The 19,327-nt window shown below is 40.4% G+C and overlaps 1 protein-coding gene and 1 long non-coding RNA gene across 3 annotated transcripts; one reads left to right on the top strand and one right to left on the bottom strand.

The window, feature by feature from the left end:
- Window positions 1-319: 319 nt before the first annotated feature.
- ctdsplb (CTD (carboxy-terminal domain, RNA polymerase II, polypeptide A) small phosphatase-like b) lies at window positions 320-17,025 on the top strand. Of its 2 annotated transcripts, XM_017495840.3 has the most exons (8): window positions 321-1,218; window positions 6,978-7,141; window positions 8,671-8,703; window positions 10,039-10,140; window positions 11,805-11,861; window positions 12,620-12,712; window positions 14,043-14,228; window positions 14,778-17,025. In XM_017495840.3, exons 1-8 carry the CDS (start codon window positions 1,143-1,145, stop codon window positions 14,901-14,903), a joined length of 837 nt encoding a protein of 278 aa, XP_017351329.1. In that variant the 5' UTR covers window positions 321-1,142; the 3' UTR covers window positions 14,904-17,025. The 2 variants fall into 2 exon arrangements, with proteins under 2 accessions (XP_017351330.1, XP_017351329.1); XM_017495841.3 differs by lacking the exon at window positions 8,671-8,703 and having other exon boundaries at window positions 320-1,218.
- On the bottom strand, window positions 16,889-19,293 carry LOC128635604 (uncharacterized). The gene is made up of 2 exons (XR_008398553.1): window positions 18,675-19,293; window positions 16,889-18,585 (listed from the first exon to the last, which is right to left on the bottom strand). It is a non-coding gene; the product is annotated as an uncharacterized LOC128635604 (long non-coding RNA).
- Window positions 19,294-19,327: the final 34 nt, after the last annotated feature.

Genomic DNA, 19,327 nt, shown 5'->3' with positions numbered 1-19,327 from the left:
ACTTGATATACATGTTCTGTGACGTGTAATTGAAACCGTACGCAATCAAATTAACCATACTAATTTTGTTTAATCGTATGTGGCTTAATATTTGGAGAGAAGAGTGACAGATTAACACTAACCAGTATTGCAAATATTTTATTGAACTGCCTAATATATATATATATATATATATATATATATATATATATATATATATATATATATATATATATATATATTTTTTTTTTTTAAAAAAATAGCTAATTCTAGTTTAGCCTAGAGGTGTCGTAAAAGTCCTTGGAGTCGGTGGCAGTTGTATTATATATGTATGTGCGTATATATACATATATATGTATGTGTGTTATGTTATGCTCGGCATGCTTTTATTTTTAATCAGAGGGGAGGGGGTTCCTAGAAAGTCCCACCTCCTCCTGCTGTGTCTGCGATGTATCTGCTGAATTTTAAACACTCGCCGCCACCATATTGGAAGGAGAATACCGAAAACACGGACATTACAATAACAGCTTTGATAATAACCTCGGTTATTAGGTTGGTCTGCATTACCGAATCTCCCCCCTTCTTTTCATTTTTTTGGACCGGTCCATCTTGATGGCTTTCGTGGTAAATATTTAACTCGCAGTTTTTAACTATTTAGCAGCGAAGCTCTTTTACTACTTAGCTAGTAATATGTTTATAGATATATAAAGCATAGACCAACATTTTTAAAAAATGTGGATAATATCTATCTAATCTTTTCAAATGACTCGGTTTCTGTCCAATAACAGAGGGGTTTGAAGGAGAGCTAAACCAGCGCGCGCGCGAGAGAGACTTCGCTCGCTCGCTCCAAAACAACGCCGCTGCTTTGCTAGCTCGCGCTCGCGCCTCAACTCAAGTTAGCAAAAGAAAAGAAAACAACAACAACAACAACCGCGCAGCTAGTTAGCTCGCTAACCAGTACACGTCAGGGTTCGTTAACTAGAGAAATGGTTTATTAGAAAGAAAATCTCATCAGGACTCGCTTCGCCAGTCCGCGTTTGCTTTCGGGAGTCGCTTTATTTTTTCCCCCACTAGCTACGTCTACGCAGTCGGAGTGGAGAAGATAACGTTATAACTAGCTTAGCTTAGCTTAGTTTAGGAAACAGGAAGAGCCTGTCGTTTCCATGGACAACACGTCCATTATAACGCAAGTTACGAATCCAAAGGAGGAGGAGATCCTATCGTCGAATCCTGAAAAAGGTAAGATTTGAGTTTTGTCTCTGTGTGTGTGTGTGTGTGTGTGTGTGTGTGTGTGTGTGTGTGTGTGTGTGTGTGTGTGTACGTACGCGCGCGCACGCTGTGCTAAGCTAACTGTGTTAGCTGACTGCTGGGCTCCGAGCTTCAGGTTATATATTCACTGAGTGGAATTATTATTTATCAATATTAATGTATTTATATTGCGTTTAGTGGACCCATAACTTAAACTATACACTTTCAGTTAATTCAAATTAACTGTAAAATACGTTTGTTTTATAATCATAAACTTTTCAGATATTATTTCAATAATAATCTATTTTTTTTCCTAAGAGACAAATTGCTATTGCTTTTTATTCCTAAGATTCCAATCCATAAAACACATCAGGTCCAAGTTGAAATATTGCCGAGATATCTTTCGGATTAAACCGGTTCAGTGTCAGTGGGCGATATGACAACAATATCGATATCGCGATATTACAAGACGATACACCGCTTTTTATTTATTTATTTTTTATAGATCTCCTGCGTGTCATTATCTTTTTATTTAAAAAATATTAAAACTAGTGATGTTAAAAGTAGTATACCTTATTTATCAGCGGATATCGATAACCATGCAATTATTTATTTTCTTTAAAAATTACTAAGCTGTAAAATAAAATGATTTTAAAAACTCTGAACTTGGACAAAACCACATCTTTCTCTCTCACACACACACCAATTGCTTGCATTGCAAACTAAAAAAAATCTAAATGGATTATATATATATATATATATATATATATATATATATATATATATATATATATATATATATATATATATGAATGTTATACTTAATGTTTAAAATTGTAAAATGTCAAACGTTTTCAATCATTTCTGTTCTGACTTATTTAAACATTTTTAAATAAATGAAATACTGTTTTAAAAAGTGTGTTTTGCGGACATTAAGTAAAGTATTGAACAGGGAAATTGTGAGCAAAGATGTAGCGCGATATGTTTCGTGTATCGTTTAAATGCCTTTGAGAAGCGTGATGTGATATTTTGGTCGCATTACCCCATCCCTACTTATAACCATTAAATATAAATGGAGTAAAAAAAAATATATAAATTTCAGTCCGCACAGGATTTCGGTGCCGTGGCTTTTTCCCCCAATAAAATTCTGTGCCGCAACTTGCGGAGTATTTTGCTCGTGGCCGTACGTGAATCGAAGAGGGCTTTGACTGAACGCGCGTCGTGATGACGTCATATCGCGAGTTCTGAATTCTTGATTTTCCGTTAATTTCTGCGATCGCAAAATCCTGGAGAGACTGTAAAAAAAATTTGTTAAAAATATAACCACGGCTGCACCGCTGATATAACCTATATGCAAAATGTACGTGGAACTTTATAACTCAGTAAAGCAACTGTCCAGAGTAAACTATTAAAACTAAATAATGTATGCTCCTGCTTGTGTTTTATTTGTACAAGAAATATCACTGTGTTTTTAAAGAGAGACAAAAGACGATGGTGAAAACGAAGGGAAAATATTTAGTATGAAAGTTTTACGCGTCCTTGTACGTGAGTGTGTTATACATGAAAAGATCAAATCCTGTAATTGTTCCTCGTGTTTAGATATTTCTATATGTATTTATAGTGTCAGTGTTTATCACGTTGTTGTTGTTGTTGTTGTTGTTGTTATGAGCTGAGAGAGAGATGAAAATGTCAGTGGTGATGACAACCCGTCTGAGCACTTTATCACGAGTGAAATCTGACTCTCAGATCAGTGGCATTTTCTATGCTTTCAAACCTCACACAGTTTTGTATATCCATGTATAAAAAAGTTATTCCCTGTTTTTTTTTCCTCCCGTTTCGGTTACATGTTAATCGTGTAAGCGTAACCCCGCGTTTGAGGTTCTCGCAGTTCCACCGTAATGACGGCTCTGCGTCTTGTGTAAAAGCGGACGTGTTTACGCTCAGCTTTCCGTGGTGAAAAGTAACAGGGCTGATGGCATTTTTGTCTCGTTACTCATCCGAGTCTGATCCGGAACGTCTGATCTCTCTGGCGATTTTGAGCCGCGAACACTTCGTGGCTTTCACCCTTTGACCTCTCAGGAACAGCTGCTTTCTCATTCAGGCGGCGAGCAGAGGTCAGGATCCTCCACGCTGAGATTTTGTATAACGTATCCATGTTCACTCTGACCGCAGTAAATGTGTTGATTTATCTGGTAGATTGTTCTAGTGTTTATTTCGTACGCTGTTTTAGCCTTTCTGCCTCGTCAGGAAAGACGTAAAGGTTTTAAAGTTAGTCTTGTAAAGTTTCATATTTTAGACAAACTTCTAAACAATGTAAGCAGCGTTGTTGTTGTTTTTGTTCAGGAAGACTGAATAAGCCAATAATACTCATCACTGGATGAAAGTTTTATAAAAGTTAGAACCAGTGATGCAGGGTGCTTTGTGAATATAAATGAAGAACAATTTTAATTAGGCAAGATGTCTGATTACCTATCTTAACATTTACATGTCAAATAATAAAGAATTGAATGATTAAGTTTATTTTTTTGTAGTGAAAAGTCAATCCAACAAGATTCTAAGCAGAACATCTTTCTTTTTTTATTTTTATGAAGTGAAGATCTCTTAAGTACTGAGAGTTCCCGATTCTCAAAACGATGATCCTTTAGAAAGTGAAGAACCCCTTTACTATCTGAGGAACACTTGAGGAACCAGGTTTTATACGTTTATCACAAGTAGAACTATTTAAACTCGAGTCATTTCAAGAGAAAGGTGTTGTTTATAAATGAGAAAGTGGCGTGACGGGTTACGTTTTTGAACGTTTGCGGCTGCCTTCGGTAACTCCGTTGTAATTCGGCCGATCGGTCGCGGACCGCGTCGTCTCATGGGGTGTTTGGACGAGTCTGGAATTACTGGCAGCTTTCAGGAGAGCACGGGCGAGACCGATTGTATTAAAGAGACGTTACACGCGAGGGTTGGAATTTTGCACCGGGTTTAGAGAAGCTGCTTTCCTGTAACGCACCGTTCTTCTAACAAGTTCTAGCGTTTCTCTCCAGAACATATTATGGTCCTGTTATCCGTTAAAATGTTTCAAAATGGGGAGAAGGAAATGTTAGAACTTTGTTTGGGATGAAACCAAGATTGAACACTTTGGCCAGGAAGACTGTAATTAACTGTATTATTATTGTAATAATAATAATATTTATTTATTTTCATACTGACAGTAGTATAGTTTTTGAAGCTGATTGAAACCCTTTGGTCTGAATTTGTCGAGGTCGTCCTCCTGCACAAACGTAAGAATAGAAGAATTCTTCACAGAGTAACGTTCATCATGATCTACAAATATCTCTAACTTTGTTTGATATTACAGGATCAGGCTTCTCCCAGGTTGGGGTGCTGATCATTTTTAAAGCAGTGAAAGCTACATGTTTAAGCGTGCAAATAGCCCTCGTGGTTTTAAGAAGGGTGCCAATAGTTTTGCACCGTCTGTGAGTTCACGTACGATAGCGCTTTAACCGGAGCGTGTCGTGCCGGCGCAGAGTTTGAAAAGATGCGCCCGTCTCGTAGGACGAAGAGAGCTTGCTGACCAGATCGGGGAGAAAAAACAAGAGCCCGTCTTTTTACGGGTCGTTATTCTGCAGAAATGCGAACGAGTCTTTTTTTGAAAAAGAATTCCGACTCCAACGCGAGATCATTTAACGACGTATTTAGTAGTATTAATATAGACACGTGTCAAAGTTGTAACGTTGGTCATACTGAAGGAAGAATGGTTTGGGTTGAGATTGAAGTAAAAAAAAATACGCCACGGTTCTTTCTAATCAAAAATATTTTTAAATATAAAATAAATACAGATTTTTAACGTTGTTCTTCCTTTCAGTGGTAAGTTTGTATTTTTAAAACATTTAATTACGTTTGTGGTAATTAAGAGTGCTATTAAACATAAGATTAGATTGCATCGTAGTTTTTGAAGCCTTTGAACAGATTGCTGTAATATTTTTGTATGAAAGTCGTCAGAGTTTTTTTTTTCTCCCCACCAAATGGGCAGAAGAGGAATCGAGCCTTTCTATTGGCTGTGTGATCCTTTTAACCCCTCCTTCATGTGGTGCTGCCTCTCTCTCGCTCTCTCTCTTCTCTATCTCTCGCTTGCGCTCTGCACACCGGAGCCTTCTCTGTTCTGTCCGGAAAAGAAACGAAATACCAGCGTGCCCTTAAAATGGAGCAGGAGGCCCATAGACGACAGGGAGGAGTCAGGAAGAGAGGGTCTCTCATTTCATTTTCTCCCCTTTTTCCCCCCACCCGCCTCCCCCTTCACTCTCCCATCCCTATTTTTAAAAGGGCATTCTCTCGCCGGTGACCTCAGTGTCGGCGTTTGGAGCGCTCGCTGCGGCTCTGGTATGCCCAAGATTATTATTAGTGCAGGAGAGAGAGAGAGAGAGAGAGATAGAGTGAGAGAGACATGAGTGACTCGGATGGCATCTCTCCACACCGGAGCGTGAATTCGTTCCTAGTCCAAAGGGGGGAAAACCTCAGGATAGTAGTGTAAACTTTCGTATCGCCAAGCACCACTTAGCTGTTTAATTTATTTTTTATATTTATAGCACACTTCTTCTCATGTGTCTGGATGTGACGTTAAGACGGAGAGTAACCTTTAGTGCCACTTGCGTGCTGTTGAAAAGGAAGACATTTTCATCATCATGTGACATGTACATGTGCTGTGCTAACGCATCGTCTAGTTCCTGTGGTTATATATGTGTGTGTGTGTATGTGTGTGTGTGTGTGTATATATGTGTGTTAATGAAGCAGTGTCCTGCAAATTTTAAAATCCTACAGTCAGTCACGTTCATCAGTTAAACTTCTTTAAATCTCTTATTAAAATTCGGAAACGCTGATATTTGTTCCAAAGGCACCTTAACGTTGAATTTTTAAAAAAAATTTCTACACCCGAGTGCACCAATGAGCTGAACCGAGGAGTCCGGCGTGACAAACTGAGCGTCCTTAACCTGAATTATCCGACTGGATCTTCTTTACATGTTGTGTAATGTCTGTTATACGATCTCGCCGTTGAACACTCAATTCTGATTGGTCAGAAGGTGTTGATGAAAGATCCCCCCCCCCCCCCCCCCCCCCAATTTAATAACTGTAGCGTGTACACTTTACACAAACACGTCCGTAACGCACGCGCTACGTAATCGAGGACTAATAATAATCTGAGAAAGAAGAAAAAGTGTACTTGGTACCGTGAAGTTTTCTGGGAGTCGATGTTTGTTTGTTTGTTTGTTTGTTTGTTTGTTTGTTTGTTTAACATTTATGGGAGGTGTCTCCAGTGTCAGCGCTTTGTTTTCTGGACAGAGGAGTTTGCGCTTTCCGGTTTCTCGATTAGTTGATTTGTTTTGGCCTAATTAACCTGGGGGGGTATATGGTTAATATCTGCTATAATGTAAGTGATTACAGGAAATATCTATGTTTTGCAGATTAAATGCAACCATAAATGGAGAAAAAGTACAATGTGTCTCTTAATATGCAAAATAGTTAGCGTTTGTCAAGTTGCTGTGAGGAATAAAACACTACGGGTCATGCTTTTCCAGGGAAATGATCAGCTTCATGCCGGTAACAGGAACTCCGCCTCACAGCAACCCATCATTGATTATTTTCCTGTAACAACATGCACCCGAGTGTTTTTTTTCTCTCTCTCTCTCTCGCTGTACCTAGTGTTATCTTTATTTTGATCAGTTCTTCCCCGTCATGTATTTTGTGGCGTTTTTCTCCTGGTCCAGTTTCGCTGTCCAGCAGCAGCCTGAAGAAGAAAAGTCACCGCAGTTTATTCAGCTCCTTCTTCTGCTGCCTGCGGAGTTATGAAGCCGATCCTCCAGCCAGCACCAACAACAACACCAGCAGCCCTCTGCCTCCGCCCGTGGAGGAGAACGGAGCGCCACCGAAGGTGAGCGAGAGAGGAGCATACACACACACACACACACACACACACACACACACACACACACACACACACACACACACACACACACACACACACACACACACACACACACACACACACTCACTCACTCACACTCTTGTTTATCATTGGTGCAGTAGTTTAGCCAAAATTAAAATCGGTGTGTTTTCCCCCGTGATCCGGACTTGATCTGGACTGCAGTTTATCAGCAGGACACTTTTACTTCTTCGGGAAGCTCTGAGCTGAAGGTTTAATGTTTTACAAACAATTCTGTCTAAATTATTACACACTTACTTTAAAAGGCATTCTAATAATACTAAGATGATGATGATGATGATGATTTTTATTTTGTTTTTTTGTTAAAAAAAAAAACTTTTATTAATTACTACTATTAAATTAAGTTATTAATAATTAATAATTAATAAAATTAATTAATACTATTAATTTTATTAATAGTAATTGTTGTAGTTTTAGTAATTTGTATTAATTTATTTTGAGGCAAGTTTGATTATGCTAATATTTAAAAAATAACATTCAACAATAATAATAATAATACAAATGTTAATTTTCTCAACCATAAAAAATTATAATAAACCTAATCACACTCAAAGTAAATAAATATAATAAAATTAATATATATTTTTTATTTCAACTTAATTAATTACTTTATTTCTTTTGGGTGAAGTAAAATGAGAATTATTTTTTATTATTATTGTTATTATAAATTTGTTAACAGTAATATTAATAAACATATTACCATCACCACCAGATTTAAGTAAATAAATAAATAAATTTTAAAAATATGATTTTTTTAATGGTCTATTTATTTTGAGGCAAGTATGATGGTGATAATATTAATAATAATAATAATAATAATAATAATAATAAGAAGAAGAAGAAGAAGAATCAGTTTTGTGTAATATCAGAATAGGTCAGTATAAATTCAATTAAATGTACTGGTCCACTCTGAGTTTTATTATTATATATGAATGTGTGTGTGTATAATATTAATATTATCATATGTACAATTCTACGTTCAAACAATATCCTGAGAAAGAAAGTGATTTGGCTTCCTCCCCATGTTTCGAGCTGAGTGTGTGATGATTTAATCATGCGCAGTCTAAAATCTAGTTTTTGTTTGTTTTTCTAGTCCATGATTCTTTTGGCTGAACTGTCGCTTTAAAGTCAAGTAGTCCAGTACAACACTTCTGTTTAGATCATTTTCAGCCGTTTAGTTCAATGGTGTATTAACTAAATCCATTGCTGTTGCTTTTCTGGACTGAGATTAGATGACTTCTTAAAGGTACCCCAGACCGCCCTGCCCCGCCCCTTTTTCACCTTCAGTTTGGCTCTGCGTTCCCCATTTCATCCTCATTGTAATTTCCATGCACTGGAACGTGTGTTTGTGTGTGTTTGTTTTTGTGTGTGTGTGTGTGTGTGTTGAGTCCCCTCACACCTGTCCTGTGTTTGTGTATTCTCTCTGTCTTCATCTCTCCCGGTGTGTCGTGGCCCAGTGTGAGCAGGCTGAGGTCATCCCTGTGCCTGGTGTATGTATTACTCCTTTTTCTGTTCCTCATGCTTGTGTGTGTGTGTGTGTGTGTGTGTGTGTGTGTGTGTGTGTGTGTGTGTGTGTGTGTGTGGTTTTTAGTTTTATTTATTCATTTACTTTTTGCATGCCGAGGGACCGAGGCGCTTTTTTCAGGGGTTTTTATTAATTTTTTTTCTTTCCCCTGCGCTGGCTCTGGTGCTCAGTTCCTTGCACCAATCTACTTCCTGTTTGCTTTGGACTCTGCACGTGCTGCACTACATTTCCAAAATTGCTGTGCTGACTGGAATGTTTCTGACAACGCTTCCTGGTTTGAGGGTTATTTATTTATTTATTTTAATTATTTTAAAACACATTTTAGCAAAACATCAAATGCTTCTGATTGGTTTGTAAAGAAAATCTGTAAAATGTTCATATTTAAAAATATAAAACCACAATATTTTAACTGCAAAACTGCTTCTGGTCATTTTTAAAAGCAAAGTCTGTAAATGTTTACATTTAAAATTTTTTAACAACTATTAAAAAAAAAAATTTCAATCTTAAATATCTTAACATTTTTAATGTTAAATCTTTCAAATTGGGTTTTTTTTTTTTTTTTTTTTTGGTAGTTTTTTTTCCCAGATTTTTTCAGTGTTTAAAATATTAATGTTTAAAACATTTTCTAACGTAACACTATCGTTTTGCTATCAGGTTTTTGTTTCCCCGAAAACTCGATATGGTAGTACATATAAAATGTCCTGACGTAACGGTAGTGAGATATTTCTGCTCTATCGCACAGCCCTGCTGCGTAATTTCTACTTAACGCCGTAATTATGAGTGCACAGTTTCGCTGATGAGCCGAGGTTTCACAGCCAGCAATAAAACACCAGGCTGGAATAGAAAAGTGATTTATTTTCTTAGCGCGCTGCGGTACGCGCAGGACGTTTCTCATGTTTGCGGTGCTTATCACATTTTTACAAAAAAAAAAGGGTTTGTCCTTGCAGAGCTCAGACCTGCACGTTCGTGGTTCTTTTCTGACAGACAGTATATTAATACACGCACTGAGAAAGCGTCGAATCGCCATCACGCGATCGCACTACATCCGTTTGACCCGCCGTCATCTTCTGTTTGCGTATGACCTTTTCCCTTTTTTCACGGGATCTGTGGCATAGAGCTGGAATGTTGCTGCTGACTGCATTCCTTTTGACATTTTAACATCCACCTCGAGCTGCTGCAGCTTCAGAAGTTTCTCTCTTTATTTATTTATTTATTTATTTATTTTTAATTTTTTTCATTTTAACACCCTCTTCTTTCCCAAGATACTCCTTCATTCTCGTCCTGTGTTCTGTCCCTCCAGCCTCCGGAGAAATACCTCCTCCCCGAGGTGAACATCAATGACTACGGGAAGAAGTGCGTGGTGATAGACCTGGACGAGACTCTGGTGCACAGTTCGTTTAAGGTAGGCTTATCTGGCCAAAATCGTAAATTCGTTAGCTAGCCCGTCCCAGTGCTTCCCTGTCTCGTGTTATTGTTTCGGTTGCCTGGGAACCCGCAGGTTAATGAAATTTTAGCCCGAGATAGTTATCTAGATAAATGCATTAATGCGCAGTAATGAAAATGAGTGAATACTCTGTTTCCTGGCAGTGGGGAGATGGGAGGATCGTGCTTCTTCCTCCTCACCTAATAAACGACGTCTTTTGATGCTCTGTTTTCCTCGACACGTGTAAAAGATTTTGCTTTTTCTGAAGATAACGCGCAACGAAAAAGAAAAGTAAGCAAGGAATCAGAGAAACAAGCTGTCTAAGCGTTTCCTGCGTGTAATTATGTTGTCGCTGTATTTCTAAAAGTCCTCGTTTTCAGCTCAGCTATAAACATTATGTTTTGACCCAACATATCCAGAGCACAATAAGGACTCCATAACGGACTTCTTCCATGCTTTCGGACTGTTAAAACCGCTGGGACTGAGGAAGGAAAGAAGAGGAAACAAAAATAGAAGAGGGGAAAAAATAGTATGCACGTGTGTGTACAGATTTAGATTATTATTGCAGCTGGCTAAACTCGGTTTAGTGTTTGAGAGCGAGTCGAACGGGAAGCTTCATTTTTAAAACGGATTTGCCTTGTTCGTTGCAAATAAACAGACTCGTCGCAGGAGTCTACCTTTTTCAATTCGGTGCGAGTGTTTCCGAGCTTAGTGAGAGTCTGGATTCGTCAGCGATATGGATAAAGTCTAATTTGCCATGCTTTTAAGCTTTTCTCTCAAGCTTTGACTCGCCCTCGTATCATGTGTCTAGTTCGGTACTCGTCTTTCAACGCCAGTATCTTGAAGTCCAGTGACAGCCATCTGTTTTGATCGAAATTTTGTTTTGATTTAGAAAACGTGGAGATGTGTATATATTCTCTATATCCTCTTCCTGATTAAAACGTTGCTGAGAATTCTCATCACTGCTGCCCCTAGTGCGATATGAAAGTTTCCTCCTGCTCTCGGTTCGTGTGAACTCTGAAGCGTTAACGTTTGAGCACAGCAGAGGTCAGCGAAAGCTTCCGAGCGAATCTTCTCCGTTAGCTCGATTTGTTCAGATTAAATATGTCTGGGCTTTTAATCCTTGTCAGTCGTCTAGTTAATCTTGGTGAAAAGAACGTTGAAGAGAGGCTGATTGAAGCAGTGACTGAACAGGTATTTTAGGAAGGGAGATTCCTTGACTCGGCAGATAATTTAAGACGAACCTCAAAATTGTCCAGGAGGCAAATAGTTGCGGGGCATGTGCAGTCTTGACCTCTGCTTTTAAATAATCCAGCGTTCTGAGAAGTCCTGCTGTGCAAAGTATTCCTAACGTGTATTGTGTTGAGCCAGAGAATGAAGATGTACTGTATAATGTGTTGTATTACAGTGGTTACAACTTGTATTATTTTTTTTTAATCCTTATTCATATTATTGAGTGCTGTAATCACGTAGGCGCCCCCTGCTGTTTGTTAAAGTAACTGCTACAGTATATACAGTGTATACAAGTTACTGGATTGCACAATAAAACCATTATTACACCATTTTCCAAGTGTCTGCTGTACAAAGTGCTATTTTTTCTTATGAGTTATGATTTATTATGGTTCTTTCTTTCCTATTCGCAGCCTATTAGTAATGCTGACTTCATCGTTCCGGTGGAGATTGACGGCACAGTGCATCAGGTACTGTAAACAGAGAACTAAAGTCGTTGTTCAAAGACTCGATTATATTTAGACACTTCATTAGGAAGTGATTTCATTCAGATTATTTGTAATGAATCTACACAAAATAGCCTGTCGGATTCAACCGAGGGGATTATCAGTATAGTTTACGAAACGTTTTACTAATAATAAAAATGTAAACGTTGCGGTTTAGATAAGTGTACACCCCACCCACTCGTTGTTGTGAAACTCCTGAATTAGTTCTGGAGCAACAGAAGTCATATAATCTGTAGAATGGAGTCGAGTTGCGTGTGATTAATGCGTCACGTGATCGCAGTGTAAATACACCTGTTCCTGGAAGAACCCAGAGTTTGTTAGAGACCTAAACAAACAGCATTGTGAAGATGAAACCGCTACCAAAAGAAGAAAGTATACATCCTGGGAGGAACGTGGTGCAAACGTGACCCACCCTCGGCTAGACGACACACTCCATCAAAAGTCATTTTCAGTGTGCCGATTTTGTGCTCGTCTAAAACGTTGCTTTAAAATGGCCGCTACCTGGTTCAAGTAATCCAGGATAGGCTGTGTCTGTCCTGGTTGGCCTATTCATGATTACTTGCACTGGGTGGCAGCTTTACACCTACAAAGAAGCACTCCTGCCGGCATCAGCGATGTCTGTCCATCCCCGTCTCTTTTGTAAAATGCACATCCGGAGTGTATTTGTGTTTGTGCGTTTGTGTTTGCTCAGAGTCGTAGTAAAGGGCGTGTCTGCATTTCAGGTGTACGTCCTGAAGAGACCGCACGTGGACGAGTTCCTGCAGAGGATGGGAGAGTTGTTCGAGTGCGTGCTCTTCACAGCCAGCCTAGCCAAGGTTCGATCGCCTCACGACATCCCATAATAATCCTTAATAATGCATTTTAGCTCCGTACACTCTATACAGGAGCGTGCGTCAAGTTCACTTCCTCCCGCCCCCGCCCCGTGGGCGTTTTTCCGTGTTGAGGATTGAGTTCATTTTTCAACAAGTGGAACAGTAAATGTTAACCAGTAAAAAAAAAAACCAAAACAACAATAATAATTATGGGTTATGATATTTAAAAAAAAAAACAAACCACTGTGCAATGAATCGGAATTTTATTCTGATCACTCGCTGTTTTTCTTTTTGTAACTATAAATAGACAAAAAATTAACAGACCAAAAAAAAAAAACAATCGGTGACTGTGCTGCTAGTCCCATCCCAAGTACCATTAGTTCCGGTTAGTTTCAGGCTTAAAAGTTACCAAAAACCATCCGACTGGAACTTTTTTTTTTTTTTTTTGGCTCATGGTCCACCTGAGAAGTTTTTGTACCTTGTGCTTTGTGCTGTGGGGAAAAAGCCCTCTCATGCTGTGGAAATCCACCCTGTTTTCTTTTTTTTAAAAATTATTCATGACTTAGTATTGTTTAACCCTTTGAACAGTGTTTTGTTCTTGTTGTACGCCAGGGCTTCTCGATGTGACGTTTGACTTGAAGCATGTCCGAAGGCTTGTGAATGAGTTGTGAACTCTTCTCCTGCTTTCTCCCCCCCCTTCCTAATATCTGCCCCTCCCTCCCTTTCCCTTTTCTGTCTCTATGTGGCCAGCATTTGTTTTAGCCGCTAATGCATGGGTAAGTGTCTCTCCAGCCTCCACGACTTGTACAGAATGTGCGCTGGTAGTGATAGCGTGTTAGCCCATACGGCCTAGAGCCTACACCAGCTTTCACATCTCATTCTTTTCGATCGGGACGCTTCGTGAAGTTTCCTTTTTTTGTCGTCTCAGACGCTGCTTTTTTTCTTTTTCGGTACGTCTTGTTTAGTTGTAGCTGTTAAGAGTCAAAGGCTGGCGCTTTGTAGATTAGCGCTTTGTTTGCTAGGACGCTCTAGCCTGCCTTTGTAACGTCTGGTAAGCTGAGAGTCCGACGGCTGTTGGCTTTTCTGATCTAAACGCTCTCGTGTGACTGTGTTTATCTCGATTTAAACGAAGCAGGTAAGTTCCCTGAGGCTAAAACCATTACAGTGAAGGAGATTTGCATGTCACTTTGTGGTTTTTCCTAGACACTAGCAGACGAACCAGTTCTATTTGCTCTGCTCTTACTGAGGAGAAACGAGCTTTTAGTGTCGTGGAGATATCCTGCTCCTCTGCTAACCCTATAAACCTTTGACCTTTTGACTTCCTGTGCCGCAGTACGCTGACCCCGTGGCTGACCTGCTGGACCAGTGGGGAGTGTTTCGGGCGCGGCTCTTTCGGGAATCCTGCGTGTTCCACAGAGGAAACTACGTGAAAGACCTGAGTCGGCTGGGCAGAGAGCTGCGGAACGTCATCATACTGGACAACTCGCCAGCGTCCTACATCTTCCACCCTGAGAACGCTGTGAGCCTCATCACTCTCGCCCACCTGACCCGACCGCTCAACTTGTATCCGTTCGTTAGTTAGTTAGTTCGTCGTTAACGTTCTTGTAGTCTCAGCCTCAGATACTCTGTTGGAATGTAGACGGCTGCATTCTGATTGGCTCTAACGTGGCACGTCCATGTTTTCAAAATAAAGTCTCGGTGACTGAGTAGTGGCAGGAAAATGACCAGTGAAGCGATCACTATAGAAACGATAACGTGTTCGAACGAGTGCTTTAATAGGCTATAAACTTTGTGATTTGCAGCTGTCAGAACGTTAATCGAGACCTTCCGACCAATCAGAATCGAGAATTCGGCAGCGCCGCGGCGTTTGAAACGGTCGGCGGTGAACAAATAAATGAGCTTCCCGTACGTTCCGTGATGAAAAGTCCGCGATTAGGTTTGTGATACGAGTGACACGGGTATAAACTAATTTTACTACACAACATGGATTCTTCTTCTTGTCGGTTACCGTGGTAGATCCTTCACTCCTGCGTTTTTTTTTTTTTGTTTTTTTTCTCTTCCTCCGCAGGTTCCCGTGCAGTCGTGGTTCGATGACATGACCGACACCGAGCTGCTGGACCTGCTTCCGTTCTTTCAAGGACTGAGCAAGGAAGAGGACGTGTACGGAGTTCTGCAGAACCTCAGAGGCAGGTAGCAAGCTGCACCGTCCTGCCTTACCACCGAGGGCGTCCGTGCTCTCGCAGACTTCACCTCCCAGCAGCCCACTGCTCACTACACCGGAAGCGCAGACGCCGTGCTATACCCCCCAACACCCCGTCTGCGGCTCCCACGGCGACGAACGTCCACTACAGACCTTTTACCGCGTACAAGAGACCCACTCGCTTAAGTGCTTAATAACAAACCAAAAAAACCCCGCCAAACCCTTTCTTTCCCCATGGAAACGAGAGAATCCGGATCTTTGGGTTGTCGCTATGCAGGCGTTAAAGGACTGTGGGTTTTCTGTCCTCTTTGCTTACACAACGAAGTGCCTTTTTTGAATGTCATTTTTACTGGGAAAACATTTTTGTACATGAAAATATTTTCAGAATTCTACTCTTTAAAAACAGAGGCAGGTTGTTATGATTATTTTTATTATTATTATTATTATTATTATTTTGGTCAAAGGCAGTGTTATCGAGACTGGAGGATTCTTTTCTTTTAATCGTCTCCATCAGTGTTGTCGTTTTCTTTTGCGTGCACTCCTGCCATCGTCGTACAGACGCCGTTCCCGTTTCTGGACGCGTGCGTCTGTTTGTGTCATAAAAGCAAAGGGATGCGTTCGCACCCGTTCGTTTTACACAGTCGGCTTCTCCGTCGTTTCACGCCGAGGCTCGTTTAGTTTTTACCGGGTTGCTGGATCATGGCGTGGGTCCTGTAACGGTGCAGAACACACCGACAATCGAGTCGGGTCATCTCGGAGCTCGTCCAGTGAATATCATGGATATTCTGGATAAGCCGAGTTTTAGTTTGTGTTTTTTTTAGATTGGATTTTAAAGCTGGTGTAACGTAGACACCTTGCTGATCCCGTCACTCCTTTAATTTTATATATATATTGGAGAGAGAGAGAGAGAGAGAGATGCATCCTGATCATCAGGAGATGCACGAAATCTCCAGCGTGTCCCTCAGGTGTTTGCTGATATTCACTTTCACATCATTGCATCATTTTACAATCTTGTTCTAGTTTTAATCAGACATGCAGTTCTTTCTAGAACTCGTACGAAGCTCCTCGTCCAACACAAGCGAGACAGCTTGACGCGCACATCTGCCCCAGAGCGTCCCTTTTAATGAGGGCAATAATATTTCGCGTTATACGGTTATATATTTCCAGGTTATCAGCACACGCCTGTCGTTTCTTTTTTTTTTCTTTCTTAAAAACTTATTCTGAGCTACACCCTGCCGCTGCTGCAGCGCACATGACTTCAGTACCTCACACACCAGAAACAGTGAGACGTGTGTGTGTGAGAGAGCGAGCGCGAGCGCGAGCGAGTGAGAGCATGCTCTCAGTTGTGCAGGGTGAAGTGAAGGTCCATCTACAGATTTGTTCTGAGTAGTGCAGAGGTGCTTTTTAGCTCTGGGTGCTGTGTGTGTGTGTGTGTGTGTGTGTGTGTGTGTGTGTGTGCGTGTGTGCGTGTGCGTGTGTGTGTAGCCTCTCACCACGGTGCCTAGGAGAGGAGCAGTGGCGTATTTGAGCCGCCAAACACGCAATAATCTGTTTTTTTTTCTTTTTCTTCTTATACACACTACACCATGATCTGTTCGCATTAATTACCCATATTTACGCAATTATTTATTCTTTCATGTGCGCTCTCTCTCTCTCTCTTCCTTCTCTGCACCATGCAAGAGAGTTTGCTAATCTGTCAGTATTTCATTTCAAATAGACACATTTTTGTTTTTTATGATTATCCTGCTGCTGTTGTTTCTTCCTGATCTGAACCCTGTGTGTGGTATCTGCTTTTCAGAAATGGTGTCAAATTTAACCCGCGTGTTTAAAACAAAACACTGCCCTTTCACAGAGTTCCTTTACCTCATGGGTATCGTCGACGTCCCGTCCCTCGCGTTAAACATGCTGTCAGCACTTTTTTTGGTGTTGGTCAAGGATGTCTTTTTGTTGTTGTTGTTGTTGTTGTTCTTCTTCTTCCATTTTGTTTTTTTCTTCCACTACTATCTAAAGGCACAACTAGTTATCGTATCAAGATTACATTTAGAATTTCTAAGCATTACATCCACTTGGGGTTCTGTCTTTTTTTTTTTTTTTTTTTTTTTTTTTTTTATATATATAAAGTAAATGTTTTGGAAAGCCATGCCGACTTTCACCGCATCTCTGAAAGCCGGGGCCGAGAGGCTGCGCAGTGCGTTTCGAGGTGATGTGATCCATGGTTTGTTGCAAATTTTCTTCCAGACTATGACATTATATTAAAGCACCTTTTTAGGAAAAAGAAACGACTCCCTGTTTATAATTCAATATTCGGGCTCACGTTTAAAACGGCCCAGGTTACCCACGGTGTGGTGGAGTTAAAGGTCAGAGAGGAAAAAATACTTGTATACACACACAATACAACTCGTCTCTCGTCCCGGAGTGCGCCGTAGGCCGAGTATTTGTTTTGGCCCAGAAACTCGCGCAGGTGCTGTGATTATTCACAACGCCTATTCATTGGCTTATTTTTAGGATCAGTTCCTTTCTCATACCCTCTTCTAATACAGTGGGGAGGAAAAGAGCTGGGGGAGGAACAAATCCCCCGCTGGCTTTGTCATTCATTAACCAACTGCTGACAACTGGAACGTTTCAAATGACACTATAATAGCGTATACTTCTCATATGACAGTGTGGGTGGTGTGTCTCGCTGAACACATTCTCCATTTGGGCTTTCCTGTCGACTTCTCCGATCTCAAAAAAAAAAATTATCCCCCCCCCATAATTGAATTCAAAAAGTGGAACTTTTCATATGTTGTAGATTCATTACACAGAAAGTGAAAATTTAAGCTGTTTTTTTTTTAATTTTGTTGTTTACAGCTCATGGAAATCAAAAATCCAGTATCTCAAACTATTAGAATAGCGTTTATAATGCAGAACGTTCATACGCGAGTCTAGAATATATGAAGGCCCAACTTTTTGAATTAAATCACAAGGGGATCGAATGAACTTTTCCAGGTTATTCTAATTTTTGAGACAGGTATAGAGCCAGCATCATGTGCAGATGTGAGACCATGTTCTTTTTTTTTTGCGGCGTATATTTTCAGTATTTGATGACGTCTTCTGTCGGATCGGTTTTATTATCACACCGTCGAGTTTAAGCGCCAGAATATACGATACGTTATACGACTCCCCATCCATTTCCATATGCAGATCCTTTTTTTTCCCTCCCTTTCCTTCATTTTAGAACTGCTGTACGATCCTGGGGCTGGTGTCCTCAAATCAGAGGTTTGTGCTCTCTTTTTCTGTTTGAACAACGACATGACAAAATTACTAAAAATGTACGTGTTCAGAAATATCCATATACATGTGGACTAGGCCTGAGGCTGATCAAATTTTCACCAAATCTTTCTAGCAGGTTTGTGGTGTCTCTTCCGTAACAATCCCATGTGCAGCTTGAATTGTAACGTAGCTCCACCCCCTCAAGTCCTTACAGCGAAGTGTGTATATATAACTTTGAATCCCCTTCACCGTACTCTCCTTGTGATATGATACACTTGTCCCATTCCTGGAAACAGTTCCTGTAGTCACCTTTTGTCATTATGTCTAGAGTATCCAGTGATTCTCCAGACGTTTGTAAACATCAAAGTACTTCAATGTAAAATCACTTAAGCCACATTCGAACTCCAGTAATATTTGGCTCCCCCTCATATAAACACATTTCTTTTATACATGCCACGGTGTGGGGGTATTTTATTTCTGCTCACGTGGTTCGTATCCTCTTCGATTTGTCACTGCATATGAACTCCAAGTTCTTCTGAATGATCATCTATACCCTAAAATGAAAAAAGGGATGTCTATCCTGATGGGTGTGGTTTCTTCCAGGATGATTCCACCCCCATTCGGAGTGCATGAGGGCTCACTGAATGGGTTGATTGAAGATGATGTAAATCAGATGCTTGCCTTCAGACGTACCAGCTCTCAACCTAGTTACACATCTACAAGGGACTTGGGAGCGACCTGTTAGACCGTGCACTCCCTCTCTGTAGGAAGTATTGTGTTCATCACTCTAGGACCGCTCCAGAGAATTGTAAATCATTACTATGGGGCACTGAAGACATTCTGGTGGCTTGTGGTATTTAGACTTTACCCAGATTCTGTCTAATAAGCCAATCGTTCCTACGTTCTAGCACTAAATTCATGCCAACGCTGTTCTCCCTAATGATGAACAAACGGCTTTCTTCTCTATCCTTGATCGTCCTACCGGAAACACCTGGCTACAATCCACACACGCTGCCTAGAGACTCTTCTGATCAGACGGTTTTCTTTCAGACTCGCTGAAATCATCCACGGCCTGCATGCCATCCTCGTGTTGGCACAGGGTCTGTTTACTGCTCGCCCGTCCAACCTGGCGCCGTATGAAAGAACAAGGAGCGTCTTACAGCACA

Source organism: Ictalurus punctatus, chromosome 20, assembly GCF_001660625.3.
Source record: "Ictalurus punctatus breed USDA103 chromosome 20, Coco_2.0, whole genome shotgun sequence".
NCBI classification, from domain to species: domain Eukaryota; kingdom Metazoa; phylum Chordata; class Actinopteri; order Siluriformes; family Ictaluridae; genus Ictalurus; species Ictalurus punctatus.
Note: the sequence above shows the minus strand (reverse complement) of the source record. Positions and strands in the feature narration are given on the sequence as shown.

Bases quoted from the DNA above. Each gene is read 5' to 3' on its own strand.
- ctdsplb (XM_017495840.3), top strand. From the start codon at position 1,143: ATGGACAACACGTCCATTATAACGCAAGTTACGAATCCAAAGGAGGAG. The intron at 1,219-6,977 runs GTAAGATTTGAG...CTCCTGGTCCAG, and splicing joins ATCGTCGAATCCTGAAAAAG to TTTCGCTGTCCAGCAGCAGC. The intron at 11,862-12,619 runs GTACTGTAAACA...TCTGCATTTCAG, and splicing joins TTGACGGCACAGTGCATCAG to GTGTACGTCCTGAAGAGACC.